At 41.6% G+C, this 23,036-nt stretch overlaps 2 protein-coding genes and 1 long non-coding RNA gene across 3 annotated transcripts; 1 reads left to right on the top strand and 2 right to left on the bottom strand.

The window, feature by feature from the left end:
* Nucleotides 1–1,268: 1,268 nt before the first annotated feature.
* buc (bucky ball) lies at nt 1,269–5,546 on the bottom strand. The gene is made up of 7 exons (XM_044339913.1): nt 5,346–5,546; nt 5,021–5,173; nt 2,909–4,408; nt 2,681–2,782; nt 1,771–1,860; nt 1,617–1,686; nt 1,269–1,531 (listed from the first exon to the last, which is right to left on the bottom strand). Exons 1-6 carry the CDS (start codon nt 5,350–5,352, stop codon nt 1,655–1,657), a joined length of 1,884 nt encoding a protein of 627 aa, XP_044195848.1. The 5' UTR covers nt 5,353–5,546; the 3' UTR covers nt 1,269–1,531; nt 1,617–1,654.
* A 755-nt stretch (nt 5,547–6,301) lies between these two features.
* kbtbd2 (kelch repeat and BTB (POZ) domain containing 2) lies at nt 6,302–21,053 on the top strand. The gene is made up of 4 exons (XM_044339912.1): nt 6,302–6,718; nt 11,859–12,499; nt 17,200–17,365; nt 18,592–21,053. The coding sequence occupies exons 2-4, from the start codon at nt 12,327–12,329 to the stop codon at nt 20,149–20,151; spliced, it is 1,899 nt and encodes a 632-aa protein (XP_044195847.1). The 5' UTR covers nt 6,302–6,718; nt 11,859–12,326; the 3' UTR covers nt 20,152–21,053.
* LOC122972666 lies at nt 7,745–11,851 on the bottom strand. Its single transcript, XR_006399809.1, has 3 exons — nt 10,230–11,851; nt 9,896–10,087; nt 7,745–9,802 (listed from the first exon to the last, which is right to left on the bottom strand). It is a non-coding gene; the product is annotated as an uncharacterized LOC122972666 (long non-coding RNA).
* Nucleotides 21,054–23,036: the final 1,983 nt, after the last annotated feature.

Raw genomic sequence — 23,036 nt, 5'->3', positions numbered from 1 at the left:
CAAAACAGACCTGCACCTTGATGGCATTAATGGCTTGATGAGAGAACGAGACACAGAGGTTACAGCACAGATACAAGGATCAAAGTGGAACATCTTGCCAACTTTGGTATCTTTGTAAAACTGCAAGCCTTTTTCCTTTCAGGTCTGAGGTTTGACCCCTGAAGAGCCAATTATGATGTTAGATGAGATATTGTTTGGTAGCCTGGAGCAGTATTTATAGATGGCATTATCCAAGAAGAATAAACTGTGATACTAGCTTGACAAGATATTTTAAATCCTATTTAAAGATGTTCCCTGTCTGTGGTGCAGGAAGTGTTTTAATCAGTGCACCTTTTGACATCACATCCACTGGTCTTAATTTATATCTTTTATATCTCCAACCATAATATCTACTCTTCCTATTTGCATGAACAGAACATTCTGCTACTTACATTGGCTCAAGGACAGCATGTTCTTGGTGAAAAAGTCTTTCCCTGAATTACAAGACAGAATCTGAATGAACAAGTGCTGCCTGAGCTTTCTATAAAAACACAGCTGTTATCTACAAATACACGAATTCTTGGAGCTTTTAGTGCCTAAAACTTTTGCACAGTACTGCACATTGATAAACTGAAGTGGAACTGTCACACTGACTTTACTTTTAAGAAAAGCCAACAACTTATGAAAGCTTGTCTCCTTTGACTCTAAGTGTTTTATTTTGAAATCTTTTTTATAAGATTTTGACTGAGTGTCATGACATTCTGCATCCTGTGTCGGCATGGTAACGCTAATGCTGCAACAAAAGAATCTGCTCAGCAAAATAGCAGGCACTAAACAAGACCATTTCAGCAACATCTACAAAACCTGTGCCCTCTCAAAAGTTGAAAACGGAGTATTGTGTATTTTTCTGGGCTGCACTGCGTCATCTCTCACATTGAATCTTTGTACATCATGAGCAATGCTGTGTTGTTTTTTTGTGTAGACTACTTTTATAGAAAGGTGCCATGTGTGGACTATGACTTGGTTTGCAAGTTAGTAGGTCTAGTTTCCTATTGGTAAAATAAGGTTAGACTAAAATCTTACTCCATGGTGTCCAGATGCAGCACATACAACACAGTTTTTGGAATAGGCATGAAGATTTCAACCAGTGTAACACATAATCTGGATGCATTTGCACATGATTTACACTGGGACAATGTAAATATTCCAGTTTGCTGAGTAAAGGTTGTAAAATGTGTGGAAATCTCCCAGCATAATGTGCATTATTAACAAATGATTTGACACAAAGCTTAAATAATGACAATATTTTATTGGACTGGCCCCAAATAAGTGGCACACCATCATCTGCAACACAACCTTTCAGCCCATTTGCCTGTTTGTGAAATTCATTAATAATGAATAGTGCAAGGCAGTGTCACTGCAGAAACTTTATACATTTTTTTTTTTTTACTTTTATCTAACAAAAAGAGGCTTTCTGTGCAGTGCATTTCACCTGGTGCTCTAAATATTTTCAAACACATTATCCTGGAACATTTACACCTTTGGGGGGGACCTGAGGAAGAAAGAAAGAAACATTAAAACATATTTTCACCAAGTAATAATGGATCCCCTGCAGAGTGTATTGTGCATTTACCTACAGTTCAACACACTTTGTCCAAATGTCAGTCTGGGGACATTAACATCTTGGTTCTCCTCTCATTGTAGAGCCTTACAAGATGCAAAACAAAAAAAAAATTATTACACCCAAGGAAATGTGCAACGTTAACAGTATTACAGAAGAAAAACATTAACCTCTGTCCCAGTGTAATGGTGGAGGCTCATCGTCGTCATTGTCCTCATCTCTTTGCCTGTGGTACATCACTTTCCTCTGAATACTCATCTCTGTCCAATCAATACAAGAAGAAGAAATTACCAGATTTAAGGAAGGGTACAGAATCATATCTATGAGTTCAAAGGCGATGGAAACATTTTACCTCCCCCATATAAACTGAAACTCCACTTACACCCATTTTTGTGGTTCCAGCTGTTGGAATACTGCCAGATTGTGCTCCAACATTAACAGTGTTTAAAATCAGACTGAAAACATCCCTGTTTTCCTGTGCATATGATTAGTTCTATTATGTATGAAGTGTCAGATTCTTGTATTTGGTTGTCTACATTCATGCTGCATATACATGTCATTGTTCCATTTTTATTCGTTTTCTTAATGTGAAGCACATTAAATCTTCCTTGTGCTATAGAAATAAAATGCCTATTTTCTCAATTGTGGGAATTTTTGAAAGCACTACATAGTCCACGAATTTGACACTTGCATACTAGACTCAAAAAGGTGCAAATTATACAGATTGCAGTATGTAGTAAAGGAGGAGTCATTCTGGACATGGCCCTAACTCCCACAATGTCCTGCACCAGGTGATCTTTAGAGCCAGTTGACTTTTATATTGTGATGTGATTGTGATTTCCATCTCAACTATTCACTAAATTAAGAGGGATACATGAATAAATTTGAGACCACGTGCCTCCAAAATTCTTATTATCCTGCTAAAGCTGTTTGGGTAGATTTGACAGGCACTTGTTCAGATGTAAAATGATTAAATCTATAAACTTTTTAATGTTATGGATAAAGCTGCTAAAACTTGCGTGTTTGGGTTTCCTAAGTCAACGGTGTCTCAGTTTTCATTTTGGGGATTATTCCTTTAACCTTGTCGTTGCAGAGGGGTTGCTTGTCTCCTCCTGGGAATCACGTCACCATCTCCCCACCTGCCTTGGTCTGACGTGGTCAAATCCTCTCTGCAGAGTCTGTCTATGAAAGAGTGCATATTTCAAACATGATTTTACACATGTGGACTAAAAGATGCTCAGAAAAAAAGCATAGAAAAAATATTAAGTCAACAGAAAATAGAGAACGAACTTCCTGGAAGAGACTTACCCTGGCATGTTCTGCACTGCAGCTCACTGCTAGTCATCTCTCCAATGTCGCCGTCAGCTGGATCCTGCTTACAAAGGTCGTGACCCTCCTCCTGGTCACCTGGATCTGAGGGATCTTTGTACTGGCTTCTTTTATACCAAGGTTTTGCATGTCTCGGTGGGACAGAATGACTCTTCCTGGGTGCTGAATGCTTCCTCACAACCACTCTGACGGGCTGCTCGCAACTTCTTCCATATCTGCTCTCCTCCTCAGAGTCTGCGGCTTCATCTCTGTACATCTTGGAGTTGTGGATTTTGCTCCGTCCTGCACCTTTTGCTAAGCTTTTCCCACAGCAGGCGCACATGAACCTCTTCGTACCTGGCAGCCACGCTTCTTCTACTTCTCCAGCAGCTTGAGGGGATCCGCTCACAACCTCTGCGAGCCTCCGACCTGTGTACACATGTTTGGGGAAGAGGTCCACATCTTCCATATCTGTGGAGAACATCTCATCTCTGGAGGAGAGCTCGTCCAGAGATGGACTGAGAACACTCATCCGCTCGTGGGTGGTCTGCATGGGGAGGTAGTTGTAGTAGTAAGGGGCTGCTGGGGAGGAGGAGAGGCGGCTGGCTCCAGTTTCTCCAGATGTCAAAACGCTCTCAAATGGCAGCTTGAGGATCTGAAAGCTTGGATCGGCTTCTTCAAAAGATGCTGTCTGACGTTCTGTCTTTGAGACTTTGTCACTACTTTGTGCATCTTTGAGCGCTGGCTGACTGGAAGAAAAGGACAATGATTGTGTTGAAGGCAGGATGGGATCTTCTCTCTGCTTTGTGAGCTCTTCAGCATCACTTTTGGGAACACTCTGATTGGTCACAGAGATATCTGACTGGATATCTGTGACTTCTGCCTTCTCAAGAGGGAGGAAGCGTTCCTCTTCTGCCGGCTGCTCAAGGTCAGGACACTCTTCATGGACAGAGGAGCTATCGAGAGGCAGCTCCTCTTCCAAACCTCCTGACCAGCATCCATGAGGGCTTAGGACGTCTAAGCTCCTTTGGCTTGACTCGCCATCGTATACAGCTGTTGTGGAGTCACTGAAGGTCACAGCTGGAGACTCCAAACTGCTATCATCAGGCGCCAAAGGCAGGAGGTGAGCAGCGCCTTGCTCTTCACTTTTCTTCTCTTCACTTGGAGAAAACATTCCTGAGGTTTGGGACGCAACACCCGAGTCAAGCTCTCTCTCAGCTCCCTGCAGCTCATTGGCTCTAATTTTATCCAGGCATTCGATGAGCTTGGTTATGGCGTCGCTGGGGTCGGTTTGAGCCTCTGAGCAGGCCATCTCTCGACGCCCGTGAGGCTGCGAGGGTTGATGCTGCTGGCGAGGCATTTCATTCCAGGTAGGTGTGTGGAAGCGAGGTTCAAACATTCGCCTGTAATCCATCGGATAAATTGGGGCATGTGGGTAAACAAACCCAGGATACTGCATGTAGAGGTACGGGTGCATGCAGGGATGCCTAAAGTTAAAACCTGGGAAATAAACAGAAAAATGACATTTCAGGCATCTGCTACTGATTGATTGCAACAAAAAAAGAGGAAGTTTAAAAAGGATAAGTTCACAGTTTTTCCAAGTCTTTTTAAAACAATAGTCAGGAGCCCAAATGAATACAGAAACACAGTTTTTTTTGGCTGTAATCATTCCTCCTGTTCATACTGACCATTAGAAGATCCCTTCATAATAAACTTACAATGTAAGTGATGGGGAACAAAATCCACTGTCCGTCTTCTGTACAAAAATGTATTTAAAAGCTTATCTGAAGCTAAAAATCAAACTTCCAATTGAAGTTCCTTCTTTTTTGTTACTATACTACCACCGCAGCTCAACAGGGAAACACTGTCCAAGGAAACACAAAGAGGGAATTTGATGCTAAAAAGACTGTTAATGTGGCAGATATCCACTTGATATGACTAACTCAGACTGCTGAAACCTCATATAAGTTTCAGATTGACTTTTAAATGCATCACTTACATTGAAAGCACATTTGAAAGAGATCTTTTAATAGTCAGTATGAACAGGAGGGACGATTACAGTGAGGAAAAACCTCTTTCAGTGTTCATATGATCCTTTAAGTCGCTTGATACCTCCAGGCAAACCACAGTGACTGTATGGGTTGTTCATCTGCCAGTGCTGGTAGAGGTAGTAAGGTTGAGATGGTGGCTGAACATAGAAAAAGGGTCTGGGATGGGGAGTTCTCTGCTGTCCGCTCCCAAATGAATGTGGTTGTTTGCCTCCATCTACAGGAAGCAGCAGTGCACAAATTCAAGACACAAATGTGCATATATTATCTTCAAACAGACTCAAATCACTATTAATTCAGGTTAATTTTGTTAAAATAATAGCTCAAATTTGGTCAAATGAAAATTTAAAATGAACCTCTAGATATTAAAATTATAAGGAAATCTTTACCTTCCATTTTCTTTCACGTTCTTGCTCAACCTGTAAGAAATAAAACACCACAGAAGAACGACGACAACCAAATAAACATCCCCCAGCTACTGAAAAATTCAACTTTTACATTCAGTCTCTAAATAAACAAACAGAAGTAGATACATTTCACTGTGAGGCCCACATGACGTTCTACTAACAAAAGGCCAGACATCTCTGCTAATTAGTCATATAGGAAACACCTGCTGCTCTGCTCACTGTGGCCTTCAATTGCAAGTGGACAAGCTGGCGTCCAGTTTCACTGCTGTAAAATTAAACAGAAAAAAAGTTTTACAACAAAAACTTGTGCATGCATCAAATAATTAAAAGCTCCAACTTTAAAACAATAAATAGAGAGATGACAAATTCTGTGAAAGTCAATGAAAAATAAATAGGATTCAAAAAATTAACTGTATTTTTTTCTAAAAACAGTGGTAAAAGTGCTTAAAAATACTGAATATATAAAGAAAGGAGAAAAAGTATTTAAAAAAACATTGAAACGTGAAACAGTTGCTCAGGAAAGCCACATAATATAGTACCAGTCAAAAGTCTGGACACACATTTAAGAGTTTTTCCTCATTTTTACTATTTTCTAGAACAATACTGAAGACAAAAAAACAAATGAAATAACACATATGGAATTATGTAGTGAGAAAAAGTGTTAAATAAACCAAAATATATTAAACAATACATATAAAATGTGTATATATATCATCCATCACTGTCAAATATATATTTGAGTAGGCTCTAAGTACTGTAAATAACTACCTACTGTATATATATATATATATATATATATATATATATGTGTGTGTGTGTGTGTGTGTATTTTGACTATTGTTTTAAAAATTGTGAACCCATCCTTTAAAGTCACTCTCTGTGCAAAAAATGAACATTTGCAATGAAGAGCGATAATAAACCCAGGGAGGATTCCCCAACACTTTTTTAAAAGTACAATGCATTGAATTAAGGAATGTAGAGACACGATGTATACTATTCTTTTTTTCCTTCTGACATCAGTGTGCTCAATGGTTTGGATAAATGAAAAAAATACATAAATTATTTGTTTACAGTCTTCTCGCGTTTGCAGTGCTGTTATGTCTCCATTTTTCCTGCAGAGGTCGCTGTTCCTCTCTCCACCAGGCCTGACCGTTTAGTCTGGGCGCATGCGCAGTATCCTCATTTGGCCTCTGGTCTTTCAGGCGCTTATGATGCGCTGAAAGGTTGTCCGCTGCTCAGCTCTTCTTCACAACTGTTTAACGTCTAAACTCGGCTTGAGGAGCTTGCGTGGTACTCTCTGCTGACGAGAAAAGCCCCTGCGACGGTCCAGTGAGTGGAGTCTGCCTGCAGTTACTGTAAGGAAGCCTGAATTTGGGGTTGTTGAAGTGGTTAAACTCAGTCAGGTAGCTAGCTTTATTTAGCTGGGTTTAGCAGTTAGCTTATCCGAGCGTGACCGCTCTCTTAATTTGGTTGCAGCACAGGTTTGAAGCTATGGTGTCCTTTCTGGAACAATTTCACAAATGGGGTGATGATGGCAGACGCTTGGCTTTCTATCAGCCAGCTAGTGTGCATGCTGCGTCGTTAGCTACCCCGGAACTGTGGGGCGCAGGGAAGCTAAAGTTGCTAACTTGCCGCGGGTGGAAATCAAGCAAGTGTCGCTACTCGAGCTGGATGTGTAACATCACATCCAAGCTGGCTTATCAGATGTGTTTCGGTCAGTTGATCAAAGACGAGGATGGCCACCTCGTTAAACGTTTTGGTAAAAGCTACAAGGATGGTGATAGTCAGGTTAGCTAACCTCAGCGAAGGCCTGGGTGTCTTATGTTACTTTGCCTTGTTTGAGAGAGCAGGCAGGGTTTGTTTTGGACATGGTGGTTAACGGTAACCTAGCCAGCCAGCACCAAGCAAGTTCAAAATATGTTATATAACAGTTAGAGATAAGCGTTCTTCAAATGTCCACTTTAACTTATAGATCAAATGTTCAAGTAGCCAGTTACTTAGCAGAATTTAATGGGAGGAGATGTCGCAAATGGGTTATCGACTGCTGGCTGAATAGCTGTCCAGCTATTTCAGCTTTTTGAAGTTGATGTATGCAGATGGCCTAACGTTACCTACAGCCAGGGGTGGGAGAAGTATCCAGACCCTTTATTTGAGTAAAAGTACCAATACGGCAATGTAAAAATACTCCATAACAAGTACTGCATGAAAAAATCCTATTTAAGTAAATAAAAAAGTAGATAAGTATTAGCAGTAAAATGTAAAGTATTGCAGTAAAAGTAGTGGTTTGGTCCTTCTGACTGATGTATTATTATATATGACATCATTAGATTATTAATACTGAAGCATCAGCGTGTGAGCAGCATGTTATTGTTGTAGCCATGACCGTGACCAGGATTTTTAGAAATACTGAGGTCATGAGTCCTGTTAGAGGGGCGAGGGGGAATACCCCACCCCCCAACCCCAAAAAATAAAAAAACTAAGACTGCAGTATAAATCTATGCGTTTTAATGCATTTTGAGTGTAACAATAATTAATCACTTAGGAAATGTCATTGGACTAGAATCCAACACAAGATAAGTCATAAATATGGCCAATTTTAAAATTACTCTTTTTCTGTTCAGTTTTTTTATTGCATTGAAATCACTTTAATTGTCAAACAAATTGAGGAAAGGAGCACAAGGTTTTGGCTTAAATTACCTGAGGGGTGTTCTGACACTCATTACTCAAGTTCATCCAAACAATAAGTCATAATTTAAAAGTCACACATGGCATGGCAGTGTAAAATCAGTGTGTAAAATCTAGTAGAACAAAGGAAGATATATGACTGTTACAGCCAGGAACCCAACCACAACATAAAAGATAAAAGATTTTGCAAGATAAAAAAGATACGTAAAAAAAAAAGAAAGAATTAAACCGAATAATGAAAAGAGTGTTACTGCTGTGTGTGTGTGTGTGTGTGCGCTAGTGTAAATGAGTGTGGTTTTAAAAAAAAAAAAACAACAAAAAAAGACAGGAAAAAGTCATGGGGAAAATCCACAGTGGAAACGCCCATCTGCCAAACAAGAAAGAAAAGAATAATGCCAATGGCAGCAGCTGACCGCAGGTGAAGGAAGCCTCCTCCCACAAATGAAATGTTATTCAGGCACTGGGGGGAAAATGACATAAATATTCCTCTTTGGTGTTTGGCCAGGGTTTGAAGTCTTCAGATTAACAAGCCCAAACAAGCTGTTCAGAATTACTGCCCTTGATGATGTCATTATGGGGACACAAGCAATGAATTAGCATTGATTAATCAGTTAGCGGTGCTTTTCGGAGCCAGGAACACTGCTTACCAAATGTACTGTAGCCTACGGCCCAGTTGGTAATTTTTTTTTTTTTTTTAATTCTTGGGTGTGGGGTAGGCAGGCAGGGACGGATATAATTAATTTCAAATTTGGTTGGTGGTTGCTACACCCACCAAAAATGTTGTGTTCGATACAAGGGAAGGAAGAGGTGCTGGTCCGCAAAGATTCAGATACATGAAGGTGCAGCATTAGAGAGAAAAAAGGAATTAGGAAATCTTCTTGAACAGCACAATGACCCAGAAGAGACTGATTTCTCTCTCAGACATGCAAACATATTTATTTTGGATATAGGCTGCAGGGTTTCCTCCAGAAAAGTTCTGTAGGTGTCTGTGATGACAGGATCACTACGTTAAGTCAGTGCTAAAAGCTGAAGATTTGAAAATATGACTATGCAATGTGTTGTTGCGAATAAGTCATTTATTCAACATATTTTAAAAAAACATCAACAACTATAGCAGAGTCTTACAAAGAGAATCTGACAACGTACAGTCTTGGAACACTACAACAACAAAAGATATTAAATTAAAATAAATAATAATACGTTTTTGCACTCTACAAAACCTTTGACAAAAGCCTTAGAGTGCTGGGCACATTTATACAACAGCAAAATAAATCACATAATATCAAAGTTTTTGCACGCTACAAAAAAACTGGTATTAGAGTCCTGATTGCCTCGATCAACCAAACCGATCACTTCTTATAATTGTACCCTCTCCTTTATGAATACTGGAGTCAGAAAAGACCGGTCAGGTGAAAGCAAGTAAAGTAGTGTTGCAACCGCGTTGCATGAAACTATCCAGCCTCTTTTCAGATCAGTGCTCTTGAAGGAAAAGACATAAGCATGTTGGATCACTACACATCATTCTCCAGCCACATGGGGTCCGTTTAGTTTGACCCGCATACAGGCTGTCAGGCTGTTTCTGAGGTCTGTGTTGATCTATTGCGGAATAATCACACAAATAGTAGAATTGACTGACAAAAATGTAACTTGGTATCATGGTTTACCCAGTTCATACTTGACACTGGGATTGTCGATGTGATAGCAGAAAGCTTCAGTTCATCAAAGTCCGAGGCCAGATCCCTCATCACCTCCAACTGTCTCCTCGTAAGATGAAGAGAAAGATTTTCATTAAAACAGTTCATTTTCAAGAATTTCATCAAACATTTATTGGTTTCTGCTAGTCTCACCTTGAAAATACTCAGTGCAACATGCACCTTGAGCAGTGCCCCTTCATCCACGGTCGGTGCAAGCAGTTTTAAATTTTCAATGCAGTCGTCTTCCTCCCTCTCCAGAGCTCGAGGGCTGAGTTCATTGAACGCAGATAGATTGTTAAACCCCGGGAATCTCCTCTCCAGGTGGTCCAAGTACGTCTCCGTTACCTTTTGAAAAGATCAGAAATGATAATAATGATACAGGTTATTCGTATGATACTCTTACCAAGCTCAAGGTGCTTAACATTACAAAATAGTCAGGTCCTGTTTTTTTCAAGTTTGTAACTTGAAACACTGAGTATTTAAATACCTGAGTGTGAAAAACGGGTCCAAAAAGGGGCCTTGGTCAATATCTCCGTCCCCCTCGTGGCGTTTTCTTCTTTCCTCCTCCGCCTGTATGTTTAGACTTTTAACTCGATCTCCCAACTCGCTGAGGAATGACCGTTGTGGCTGCTCATCCCTTTCCTCCTCGTTTTATCGAATGGTCTCAATTGTGACAGGCAACTTAATTATTAAAGGAACATATTAAGGGTAATTTTCCGTAGACAAATTGATTGTTTAGCTTGTCATTCAAAGTCAACTTACATGTCCCTTAATAGCCAAAAAATGGACATCTTCCTTTTAGAATAGCTTTTGAAAGCCGCGTCAGGCGGGGGAGGACGTCTGCCTGCAGGTGGATGGCAGCCACAAACCTGTATGTGACACAGTATGTATGAAGACCCATCGCTACAGGGTCCTTCTGCTCTGTCTCCTCGGCAAGAGCTGCCAGATTCCTTCGAAGATTTGAAGTGGTTGTGTCCAGGAACAACCATGTTATGTCCTTTACCTCCTAATGAACAACAAGGACATATAGGGAGGTTATAAATCTAAGAAAGAAGAATGGAAGATAATCTCTAAAAAGAAAAAATGTTGAAAAATGATTAGATCTTTAATACTTTCAGGTTGTCCACGCCTCGGACAGTGGAAGCTGCCTTCAACACAGCTGTGCGATTAGCACCGTTTCTGTAAATAAATGTGCAGGTCTTGCAGGTGCCCTTTCACTGAAGGGCATGTTGTCTGCAGCATCCCTTCACGCCAGAGCAGGGCGGTGTGCAGCACAGTGCTCAGACACTAGCCGGGGCCAGGAGTCTGTCAGCTGTTTGGCAACGTCGTTCTGGTGTCCTTTTTTAAAGATGCAGATTACATTAAGCTCAGTGTTTGGTTTAAAAAAACAAACTTAAAAGCTCGACTTAAAAGCGAACATATTCACTTCTTAACCTGTCCCCAAACCAAATATACGAGCCGTTGGTATGGCTTTGGTTGCGATGACCTCACGGATGGGTTAGGGTTAATGCTGAAATTCATGTGGTAGATTATTAACATGTCATAAATTCTGCCCATAGACTTCAAGATTGATCTTAGCCTTAAAATGCTTCTGGAAAACTTTGGAAAACATCTGTTTTTGGGGATTGAATAGTGAACGGGAAACTGTTTTGGTGCACTTTGAGCGTGAATCTGGCTCTGTACCGTAGCCTGTAAATCAGAATATGAATGAAACGGCTTCACTAGCAACGCACGTGAGTCCGTTTCATTCAGATTCTGTAGCGCTTGTAAAATAGTCATTGTGAGTGCTCAGAGCCCAGAGGCAGCTACCCACTTCCACTCAGACTGGCTGTCATTGCAGTTTCTGGAAGTGAGGGATGAAGGGGAGGAGGAGGAGGAGGAGGGTTGGAGAGAGAGATGGCAGCAGGTGACATGCAAGGAGAGACAGGTTGTTGAAAGTGCAGTTTTCAGGATGTTTGCTGTTCTGGCATGCCCAAAGAGAAAGGAAATAAGAGATATGAAAGTAGGATAAATATGTTGTTTTTATCTGCGCTGCTAGTTTCCATGGATTCTGAACTCATGTTTGCTCTTTTTGTTGTTGTTTTTTTTTTCTCTCTCTCTCTCCTGTGTTTTTCAGACAAGCACTGATGTAGCTTCGTTGCGACGGTTGTCCGGCTCTCCCTCTACCTCCGGTCCCCGGTGCCTCACTGCATGACCTCAGACGACAACACATCAACGTAGAGCTACGAGGGGGGAAAACAGCCCCTTCCTCATCCAGGGACCCCTCCCTGTCGACTCCCTAACTGTGACGCTCGCTCGCTACGACGCCACAATCTTCTCATCTCACCTTTCAACTCATCTCCGGCAAAAGGGAGCAGGAGAAATTTTTTCCACAAAGGAGCTGAACGCCTCCATTCGGGCCAGTGGAGGTGGAGGAAGAGCTGTCCCCCCCTTCCCCACCCCTCCCCGTTTATCCTCTTTCAATTCTCGTCTTTTAAGAATCTTTTTTTTTTTTTTCTTCTTCTTTTTCTCGTGGTTGGCTTGAGTCCGGTTCTGCCGGCCGCGTGACTTTTCAAAACTGGGGCGCGATTCATGGGATGCAACCATGTCGGATCTCAGTGAGCGCAGGCCGGTCAACACGGACTACGCTGTCTCCCTGCTGGAGCAGCTCAAGTTCTTTTACGAACAGAAATTACTGACTGACATTGTGCTGCTGGTGGAGGACATGGAGTTCCCGTGTCACAAGATGGTCCTGGCCACATGTAGCTCCTATTTCAGGTGAGTGCACCACACGGTTGTCAGAATAACTCATGTTGTATGCTGGAGGGGCGAGGGGGGGCGGGGGGGTGGGGGTGGGGGGGGATTTGTGTTCTCAGGCTGATTGTGAGCACGCTTTGTGCAGCTCCTCTCAGTTTGTCTCCTACAGTTTCAATAAATAATGCACCATAAAGCGTTTGGGTTTTAAAGACAGCAATTACTGCCCTCAGTCTGATTGTGATTAGGCGTAGCTGGTCGTTGTGTCTGTAAGCTCACCTCCTACAGTTACAATGAATAATGTAAAACGTCGTAGAGCAAATGTTATCCGCTCCATACATGGAAGGGATGGAAATCAAGTGGATGGTATTTCCTTGAAAGCTGGGACTGGAGTCGTCCTCCGCGCCGAGCGTTATTCCGCTTCCGATATATATTTTTACACGGAACAAATGAAGCAATCTCTTTAACCTGTAGTTCCACAGACGTATCCCTCACGGCCCTCGGAGGCCTCATTTGTAAGCGCAACATTGCATAATGAAGTGTGTGTGTGTGTGTGTGTTGCACTGCAGTCAATATGACAGAGCAGCAGCCTCAGCTCTGGGAAGAGTCCATCTGTACATGACAGGAGCTCATGCAGCATTTGAACACCCTGTCCATCTCCCCTTCCCTCCCCTCCCCTCCCCTCCCCTCCCTCCCCTCTTTCACCGCACACATGCATACCAAGAAAAGGTCCAGATGACTTAACGCCTCTCCGACACCCACCTCTCCCCGAGCTTCCCCACAAACTCGTTATCTGGTGCGAACATGCAAAGCATTTCCCCATCCAAGGTTCAGAGGTGTCGGGGCGCTTCCTCTTAACTGCTACTCCTTCCTTTTTTTCTTGTTCCCTCTCTCTTTCTTTCTCTCTCTTTCTGTCTGCTGCCGCCTCTCTTTCCACCTCCTCGCACGCCTAGCTTCAGGGTGAAAGGGGGGGGACCACGGGACTCTGGAGGGAGCCTGTGTTTGTAGGGGGGGAAAAAGTCTGGTCACGTAGGTCTTGGTGAGAGATGGAGAGAAAAGGGAAGAAAGAGAGAGGAAGGGGGCGGAGGGGGCAGGGGTATGCCTGCAGGGTTGCGTAATACGGACTGGAAGGTTTTAGCCCCTGCTGAGAGAAAAACACAGACACAAACTCCCTGCACGGGAGGGCACGGTTGTTTTACAGACAAATTATTGTTAAAGAGTACAGTTACTTTCAATACTGATGAACAGGTCTTATTTCCCCTGATATATAAGAAAATCACAATTATGAAAACACAACACCTCCAAATGTATTGTTTTAGGGCTGCAGCTAATGGTTATTTTCATTATCAATTACTCTGCTAAATATTTTTTCATTTTGTCTATAAAATGTCAGAAATGGCCTTTTGTAATTTTCCACAGCTCAAGTTGACGTCTTCAGATGTCTTGTTTTGTCCGACCAACAGTCCAAAACCCAAAGATATTCAGTTTACCATCACAAAAGACAAAGAAAGCCATAAAGTCTTTTACTTTTCCAAAGCTGGAACTAGCAAATATTAAGTGCTTTTGCTTAAAAAAAATCACTGAAACAATCGTGGGTGTTGTAAACTCAGCTTGGAAAGAACATCCTGCAATACGAATGCAAATGTACATCCGCAAGTTTCAAAATAAGGATTCGCCCTTTCGAAACTCAAGTTTCAATGTTTCGAAACTTTTTTTTCCCAACATAAGGGCACCAGTTTTGATATAATTTTGATATCACCATTTACAAGATTTCAAACCTGGAAAACAAACTAACACACCAGCTGAACAGTGACGAACTCTGAAAATGTGTTGGAGAAACACTGTTAAAAAAAAAAAAGAAGCTTCAGTTGTGAAGAAGCAAAACTCAATAATAATAATAATAATAATAATAATGTTTGCAGAGATTTGACTTCTTCTTTTTTTCCAGTGTATCAAAACATTTTGCAAGCCTTCAAAACTTAGTTTCAATCTTGCAAAACCTTTTTTTATTAAATTTCAAGCTTTCAAACACTCAGTTTCAACCTTTCGAAGGTTTGGGGTTTTTTTTTTTTTTTTCTGTTTCGAAATAAGACATCCGTCCAAAGCCTAAAGAGATTCAGTTTACTTTCATATAAGACGATGAAAAGCAGTAAATCTTCATTTGAGAAGCTGGAGAGATTTAGTGTTTGGCATTTTTGCATGAAAAAATGATTAATCAGCTGAATATTTTCTCTATTAATCCATTAAGTTTGTCGGAAAAACAAAGGAAACCAGCAAATACTCACAGTTGAGAAGCTTGAACCAGAAATTTTTTGTTCAGAAAATTACTTAAATTAAAATTAAAATGATCAAAACGCTCTACAGTCTACAACCCAAAGAAAAGCAGCAAAACTTTACATCTATGAAACTGAAACCAGCACATGTTGACAGTCTACTTTGATAAATGACTCAAATCATTATTTAATTATCATAATTGCTGTAGTTGAATCATCTGTCGACTAATAAACCGGTCAGTCTTTCGGCTGACTTGAAAGCATGTTTAGAAGTCAGTATGTTTACTGTTTGTGCTCTGTAGAGTGTTTATGGATTCAGTCCATACCTGAAGGTTCATGACTGTCGTCACATGATTGTTCTAAACTCTCTCCTCGGTGTCTGGTAGCTGTTTACCCCAGAAAAAAATCATTTGGCACACAGGAAGCGATGTGTTTGTGCATTCCAGAGCAGCAATTGTATGTTTTGTGGGATAAACAGAAGAATTGCAAAGTAAGCATGTGCTGTGATGGGCCACCAAGTAGGTGGTGCCACCCATTAGAGACAAAAAAAAAATGTAATGAAGAAAACACAAACAGTATTACAGTATCACGCAGGCTCTTTTATTTGACATGTGATCTCTTGACAAGTGCAGAACAGAAACATCACAAAGTATCAGCTCAAGAAAGAAACTGTTCCTCAGATGCATAAAATGTGAGAAATCGCCTGCTGAGGCTGCAGCAACACGGCAGTCGGAGCTGAGAGAAGCACAGCTGGAGCTCAACTGTTAGCTGTGAGGTGTTTAGTGCCACTTCTTGTCATTTTGTCTCAAGAAAATTGGGTCGGTAGACGCTGTCCAACAACTTTTAAGTACTTTTATCAAGTCCGTAGCAGCACAAGCAATAAGATTTCAGTATTCAAATAATCGTTTAAGTACATTTTAAGCAAAAATGCACCACAACGTTCTCAAGTAAGTGTGAAAATTTGTTCAGTTACTTTTCTTCTGTGATTGTAAATTGAAGATCTTTGGGACTGTTGATCAGACAAAACAATAAATGTGACATTTTATAGATGAATTGAGATAATGTCCTGCTTAATCAATAATATAAATAATGCTTAGTAACTGTCCTTTTTAATGAATTATATCCAAAATCTCAGATAATACCCAGTGTCATTTCACCATGTCAGTATTATAAATGTGGATAAACAGCTCAGTTCAATACTGTTCAGTTTATATTTATGTCGCTCTCAAAGGACGCGACCACAGTGGGAAATTGGCTCCAGCAGCGGCCAGTTACAGCCGTCCTCCTGGCTCTGGTTGGTAACTTTGTTTTTGCAGCCACTTTGGCGAGTGTCCAGCAGTCATTAGGAACCTCTATTCATTTAAAATACAGACTTTGCAAAGTAATGCAGCAACCAAAACAGAGTTTGGAGGTGTATCAGCCACTGTGCAGTAAAATGTTATTCTGTCTTATGGGTTTGTGAAGAAGTTAGGCCTTTATTATTAATCATAGTGTTGAATTAAGATGAAGATATCAGTAGTTTGACAGAAAACAATTTAAGTTATTGATTAATGATGATAAAGTCATTTTCTGAGGGGAAAAAAATGGTTCCAGCTTTTCATATTGAAACATTTGCTGGTTTCCTTCATTTTCAACAGTTGTTGGTCAATTGAATATTTTATTAGAATATCTGAATAACAATTAAAAGAAGCAATTTGCTTATATGAACTTGGGCCCTGAGGAAGTATGATGGACATTTTGTCTCTGTTTTCTGACAGACCAAACAATTAATGGATAAATCAAGAAAATAATCAGCATATTCATATATATAGATAATGAAAACGATTATTAGTTGCAGCCCTTCAGTCGACTAGAAACTTCAAACAATTACAGACATGATGGAAGAGGTTATGAATTTAAAGAAAATTGTTGGGTAATTTTGTAGAATAAATGGTTAGGAATAAAAACAAACTTTTTTTTAAAAGAATATGCCCAAATTCTCTGGTTCCAGCTTTTCAAACGTGAGTATTTTCTAGTTTCTTTAGTCTTTTGTGACAGTAAACTGAGTATCTTTGGGTTGTTGACTGTTCACAGCAACAAAACAAGACATTTGTGGACGTCAACTTGGACTTCGGGAAGCATTGGTCGTCATTTTTCACATTTCTGAAATTTTATGGACCAAACAATTAATAGAGAAAATACTTGACAATGAAAATAACAGTAAGTTGCAGCCCTAAGAAACGGACAAAATACAGCTTATTATGTTTTCTGGAACAAATAAAGTCTTTTTCTGGAAGACTAATGCTGATATCAATATTTTGTGACTTTAGAAAATCAATATATTGTCCAATGGTTATAAAAAAACACACACATAACCTAAACAACAATCTTGACATGGTTTATTTCCTCATCCAGTAACTTCTGTCTACTGTTGACTGATGATCCTCCGTCGCTGTCGTCTCGTTCTTTCAGGGCGATGTTCATGAGCGGCCTCAGCGAGAGCAAACAGACCCACGTCCACCTGAGGAACGTGGACCCGGCTACGCTGCAGATCATCATCACCTACGCCTACACGGGCAACCTGCCCATCAGCGACAGCACCGTGGAGCCGCTGTACGAGACCGCATGCTTCCTACAGGTCAGTGCCAACACTTCACACCATCACATTTACAATCAAAGTCCAAGTCAGGTGATGATCTGTATTCTTTTTACTGTTAATGCCATGAAAACAACAAAACCAACAATGAATATCTCATTCCTCTGTGCCACAGAGCGTCATTGTTGTCCAAAAACTATTAAACACATCAATGAGCTACATGATTGTTCCTTCATTACCATGAACACACACTATAGTTTATTTATTCAATCCTACACACACCATCCTCCTGCCAGAAATACTCACTAGAGCGTAGGGTTGGAAGATGTGTCAAAATTTTCCTACCAGCCACCATCAGGCGTTCAGAGCGTAGTGGGAATGAAAGAGGCACCGTTCTCTCTACTACAAGTCAGTGTACCATCAGAATGATTTTGAAGCTGATATTTTAAGGTAAAATAGTTGCATAATGTTGCTTTAAGTGAGCCTGGTCAGGTTAGGTTAACCCATTGTTGCTAACTTCAGGGCTAACCCACCCAAAGAGAACAATTGGAGGTGGACTCAACCAATCACTGATAGCTGATATATTCGTGCAATCGCCCAAGTCTACTAGAGCGTCAAATGTTGAATCATCCCCTGCAAAAATAGTCCTCAACAAATGCACTATTTCCTTGTTTGTGTGTTTAAAACTACAGTGACCAGCTGTTGAGACTTGTGTAAAAATGACATATTTGTGAGTCCTTTTGATAAAGTTTCAGGTCTTCAGTAGGACTCAGTGTTAAGTGCCATAGATGGATTAGAGAAGTCAGAATGTATTGAGAAATACGTCGGTGGTTTTGGTCTGTTCATGGGATTTGTTACCAATAAAAAATGTAGAGATAACACCAGCAGCTTAATTCTTTAAATGATGAAGAAACCTTTACTAGTTTGCCTTACTTTTACTTCCTAGTAGCCCCTGTATGTTTATTTAAAGAGTACTTATGAAAAAAACATGGTAAACTTGTCCAGTCTTTTAGCCACTTTGAATGAAGTACTGTTGTGTGGCCTCTTACCAACCAGATCTTACCAGCCAAAAAGTATTCATGATGATGACATGTAAACTTCTTTGCTAGGGGTCACTGTGGCCGGAGCATGAAAATGTTAGTTTTCTTCCTTTAATATCTTTGATTCATGATGTTCATGTACATTTACTTTTGTATGTTGTTGCAAAGAGAAATGTTTTTGTCTGCCAGACTTATGACTGTTGTCTCTCTGTTCTCTATGCCGTCCAGGTGGAGGACGTCTTGCTGCAGTGCAGAGACTATCTGGTGAAGAAGATAAATGCGGAGAACTGTGTCCGCATGCTGAGCATCGGCGACCTGTTCAGCTGTAGCGAGCTGAAGCAGAGCGCTAAACGCATGGTGGAGCACAAGTTCCCCATGGTGTACCGGCAGGAGGCCTTCCTTCAGCTCTCCCACGAGCTGTTGATAGACGTCCTGAGCAGCGACAACCTCAATGTGGAGAAGGAGGAGACGGTGCGTGAGGCGGCCATGCTGTGGTTGGAGTACAACATGGAGGCGCGCTCGCAGCACCTGTCCTCCGTGCTCAGTCAGATCCGCATCGACGCGTTGTCTGAGGTAACGCAGCGCGCCTGGTTCCAGGGCCTGCCACCCAACGACAAGTCTGTCGTGGTGCAGGGTCTCTACAAGTCCATGCCCAAGTTCTTCAAGCCTCGGTTAGGCATGACCAAGGAGGAGATGCTGATCTTCATGGAGGCCATGTCAGAAACGCAGGGCGAGGGATACGTCATGGCTGCGGCCGTGCCTACTACAGTAGTGTGTTACAGCCCACAGGCGGAGAAAGTGTACAAACTGAGTAACCCCCCGGGAGACCTGCAGAAGGTGGGAACCCTCGTCACCCCCGACAACGATGTGTTCATCGCTGGCGGACAGATCCCTCTCAAGAACTCTATCACCAACCACGGCAAAAGTGGCAAGTTACAGGCGGTGTTCCGCTCGGTAGATAGCTTCTTCTGGTTCGACGCCCAGCAGAACGCCTGGGTCCCCAAAACCCCCATGCTGTGTGCCCGAATCAAGCCCTCTCTGGTCTACTGCGAGGGCTACATCTATGCAATCGGGGGGGATAACGTCGGAGGGGAGCTGAACAAACGCACGGTGGAGCGCTACGACTGCGAGAAGGACGAGTGGAGCATGATGAGCCCCCTGCCCTTCGCCTGGAACTGGAGCACGTCCGTGGTGGCGCACGACTGCATCTACGTGATGACCCACGACCTGATGTACTGCTACTTCCCCCGAGCCGACACCTGGGTGGAGATGGCCATGCGCAAGACCAGCCGCTGTTTTGCTTCCGCGGCCGCCTTCGGTGACCTCATTTTCTACATCGGCGGCCTCCACGTGGTGAGCAACTCCGGCATCCGCTTGCCAACGAGCACCATCGACGGCTCCTCCGTCACCGTGGAGATCTACGACGTCAATAAGAACGAGTGGCGCCTGGCCGCCAACATCCCCGCCAAGCGTTACTCGGACCCATGCGTGCGGGCGGTGGTGCTGCTCAACTCGCTGTGCATTTTCATGCGCGAAACCCACATGAACGAGCGTGCCAAGTACGCGATCTATCAGTACGACATGGAGCTGGACCGCTGGTACCTGCGGCAGCCCGTGTCCGAACGCGTGCTCTGGGATCTGGGCAAGGACTTCCGTTGTGCGGTGGGGAAGCTGTACCCCTCCTGCCTGGAGGAGTCCCCCTGGAAACCCCCAACCTACCTCTTCTCCCCCGACGGAGCCGAGGAGTTCGAGGTGGACGGGGAGCTGGTGTCCCTCCCTCACGTATAGCTCTTAACCTCCCCCCCCCCCTCCCCCCTACCTCGCTGACTGAACCAGGAATCTGTAAACGCAGAGGGATGAACACGAAAGGGGGGGGCAGATCAGTTCTCTTGAGAAATGAAAGGGTTTGACGTTATCTGTGTTCTAGAGGGATCTCTGGACTTCGGAGGCTTGCGTTAGCTACAGCTGATGCTGATGAACAATGCAGCCCCGACAAGCTTGGAGCGAAAAGATGCCCCTGAAAAATACTAGTAATCTGAAAATTTCTGTTTGTTTTTTTTTTTTTTTTTTTTTTTTTTTTTTCATTCTTCTTATTTTGTCAGTTGTGACATCTGTTAGATATTATTACAAGTCTGTCATACTGTTTCTACAATGTGATAATCTAAACGTCAACTGATTTTTTTTGTGATGATAATGAGGATGATGATGCACTTAACTGGTAAACCTTCTCGGAATGACAATGGCAACTGTACCAAAATCCCCCAGCCTCCCCCCCCTCCGATCGGGGCTCCCCCCCCCCTCCCCCCTCCCCTCCGCTCCTCTTTTTCTCTTCTCACCGCTGTTAAAGGAATATTCCACTGAAAATCTATCATTTGAGTATCAAAAATATGAAAACTCAGTAGCTTGCTCCTTCATTTAGGAGATAAAAGTATCGAAACGATCTGTAGAAACTTCTCAAAACATTCCTGCAGCGTAATCCGTCTTCATCTGTCGGCTCTGAATGTTCTAAACAATTTTTTTTCTGGTTGAACTTTGGTATGAGGTGACGGCGAAGACGTATTTTATGCAACAGAATCGGTTTGAGAAGTTTTTTATGAGTGTTTTGATATCGAGCCTGAAGGTTTTATTTCTGACATTGGTTAAAGGAAAATTACACACAAAAAAAAAAAAAAAACCCTTGCACAAAGTCCTCTTACTGGAAGTATTCTGGTGCTTTCAGCCACATCTTATGTCTTTCATCAGCAAATAGTTTTACGTGGTAACTGAGCCATTTTCATGACAACCAAGCAAAAGCTATCCACTAATGAGGGCAATTTTGTGAGGAATTTTTTTTTTTTTTTTTTTTTTTTTTTTTTGGTCATGTTTTGGGCGGCATCTAAAAATCACATCAAGGACATCTTCCTTATTTTGTGATTTTTTTTTTATTTTGATCTTTTTAGTCTATAAAATTTGAGTAAAAAGTAAAAAATAAATGTCCCAGAACTCAAGCTGTCATCTTTTAAACTGCCTGTACAAACCGTACAAAACACAAAAAGTGTTCAGTTTACAGTCTCACGTTTGAGAAGCTGGAACCAGAACGTCACTTCTTAAACGTCTTAAATGAGTTTAAATGACTAGTTGATGGAGATGAAATTAACCAGCAACAGTTACGGTAACTTGACTTACTGTTCGAGCCATTTTCTCAAGCAAAAATAGCATAAATGTTCACTGGTTCCAGTTTGTCAAATATGAAGATTTTGCTTATTTTCTGTGTGTTTATATCATTGTAAACTTTAATATCTTTTGAGTTTTGGATTGTTGGTCAGACAAAACGAGACATTTTAAGATGTCAGTTTGAGTTCTGGGTTTCCGTACGAATCCGTCGTAACTTTTCAGATTCTTCAGTGGAGTATTCCTTTAAAAAAACAACAACAGAATTCATCTTTTTCTTCGTAAGGTCCTGCAGACGAGAGGAACCGTGGTTATCGGGAGGGGTGGGAGGGCTGATGGAAGGGGAGGGGGGGGGGGGGGATAAAAAAAGGGAGAGGGGGAGAGGGTTTTAAAGAGGGTGACTGCAGGTCCGGTCACCCGTCGCCTCTCGTCCCTCGCCGCTCTGTCCTCCAACTCGACTCCACTAATAGCACCTCCGCAGCCTGTCTGTCAGTCTGTTTGCACACAGGTCTTCCACACAGCCAGCAGTTTACACCTCACTCTATCCATCGTCACATGATACTTCTTTTTTTTTCTTTCCACGAGGGTCTCTGCAAATACACACAACTCCACTCTCAGTACAAAAAACATAGGTTTCAGGCTCATGCATTTTTTTTTTTTTTTTTTTTTTTATTTCCAAGCTGCTGAAATATATATATATATAAAATAAAATATATATTTTTCATATGTTTAAAAGACAACTGTTTTAGTGTGGGGAAAATAACCAGGTCTATTTTGTATTAGTGTCTTTTTTTAATTTAATATCAGACATTACTGTAGTGTGATTGTGAGTAGAAATCCATTTTTTTTTTTTTTTTTTTTTTTTCCTATCAGATTTAATTTTTCTCGAGTGAATATTGAGGAATCTTGCTGCTGATTGGTTGTGAGAGGAGAGGGCTGGCCCAGGGGCTGTTGCTATGGAAATTGTCCCAGCAACCACTAGCAGTAGTGGAGAGGGCGGGTTGGGGAGGGAAAGGGGTCTCCTCCTCCTACCTTTAAAAAAAAAATAAAAATAAAAAAAAAAAACAAACAAAAAAAAAACATGAGCACAGGTGCTTCATGACAAACCTTACTAGCATGTTTGGCTGCATCATATTCCTTTGGCACTGTATTTTGAATGAACGTTAATTTATTAAAAAACATACCAAAAACGTTCCTGAAACTGACTCCCTGTTTGTGTTTTAAAATGTGGTGGTGCTGTCAACTTTTTCTTTTTGTATTGTTCATGTGCTTTTCTTTTCTGTTTTCTGTTTGTTTGGTCTAAAAAAAAAAATGTCAAAGTGTCCCAACAGTTAGTCGATAAATTGATTTCTTCACTGAGAAAATAATTTACAACTATTTTAAAGCAAAAAGCCAACTTTTCCCCTCTTCCAGATAGTCATTTTTGAAGGATCACTGTTATTCTTTGTCTGATAGTTAATTGATTATCTTTGGATTTTGGACTGTGGTCGATCAAAACAGGCAATTTTATGACATCATGTTGG

Source organism: Thunnus albacares, chromosome 21, assembly GCF_914725855.1.
Source record: "Thunnus albacares chromosome 21, fThuAlb1.1, whole genome shotgun sequence".
Classification (NCBI taxonomy): domain Eukaryota; kingdom Metazoa; phylum Chordata; class Actinopteri; order Scombriformes; family Scombridae; genus Thunnus; species Thunnus albacares.
Note: the sequence above shows the minus strand (reverse complement) of the source record. Positions and strands in the feature narration are given on the sequence as shown.

Coding starts and splice junctions, on each gene's coding strand:
- buc (XM_044339913.1), bottom strand. Junction 4,409..5,020: donor TCACTGTGGTTTGCCTGGAG/GTATCAAGCGAC, acceptor TTTATTTCCCAG/GTTTTAACTTTAGGCATCCC. Junction 2,783..2,908: donor GCAGTGCAGAACATGCCAGG/GTAAGTCTCTTC, acceptor ACTCTTTCATAG/ACAGACTCTGCAGAGAGGAT.
- kbtbd2 (XM_044339912.1), top strand. CDS start 12,327: ATGTCGGATCTCAGTGAGCGCAGGCCGGTCAACACGGACTACGCTGTC. Junction 12,500..17,199: donor ACATGTAGCTCCTATTTCAG/GTGAGTGCACCA, acceptor TCGTTCTTTCAG/GGCGATGTTCATGAGCGGCC. Junction 17,366..18,591: donor AGACCGCATGCTTCCTACAG/GTCAGTGCCAAC, acceptor TATGCCGTCCAG/GTGGAGGACGTCTTGCTGCA.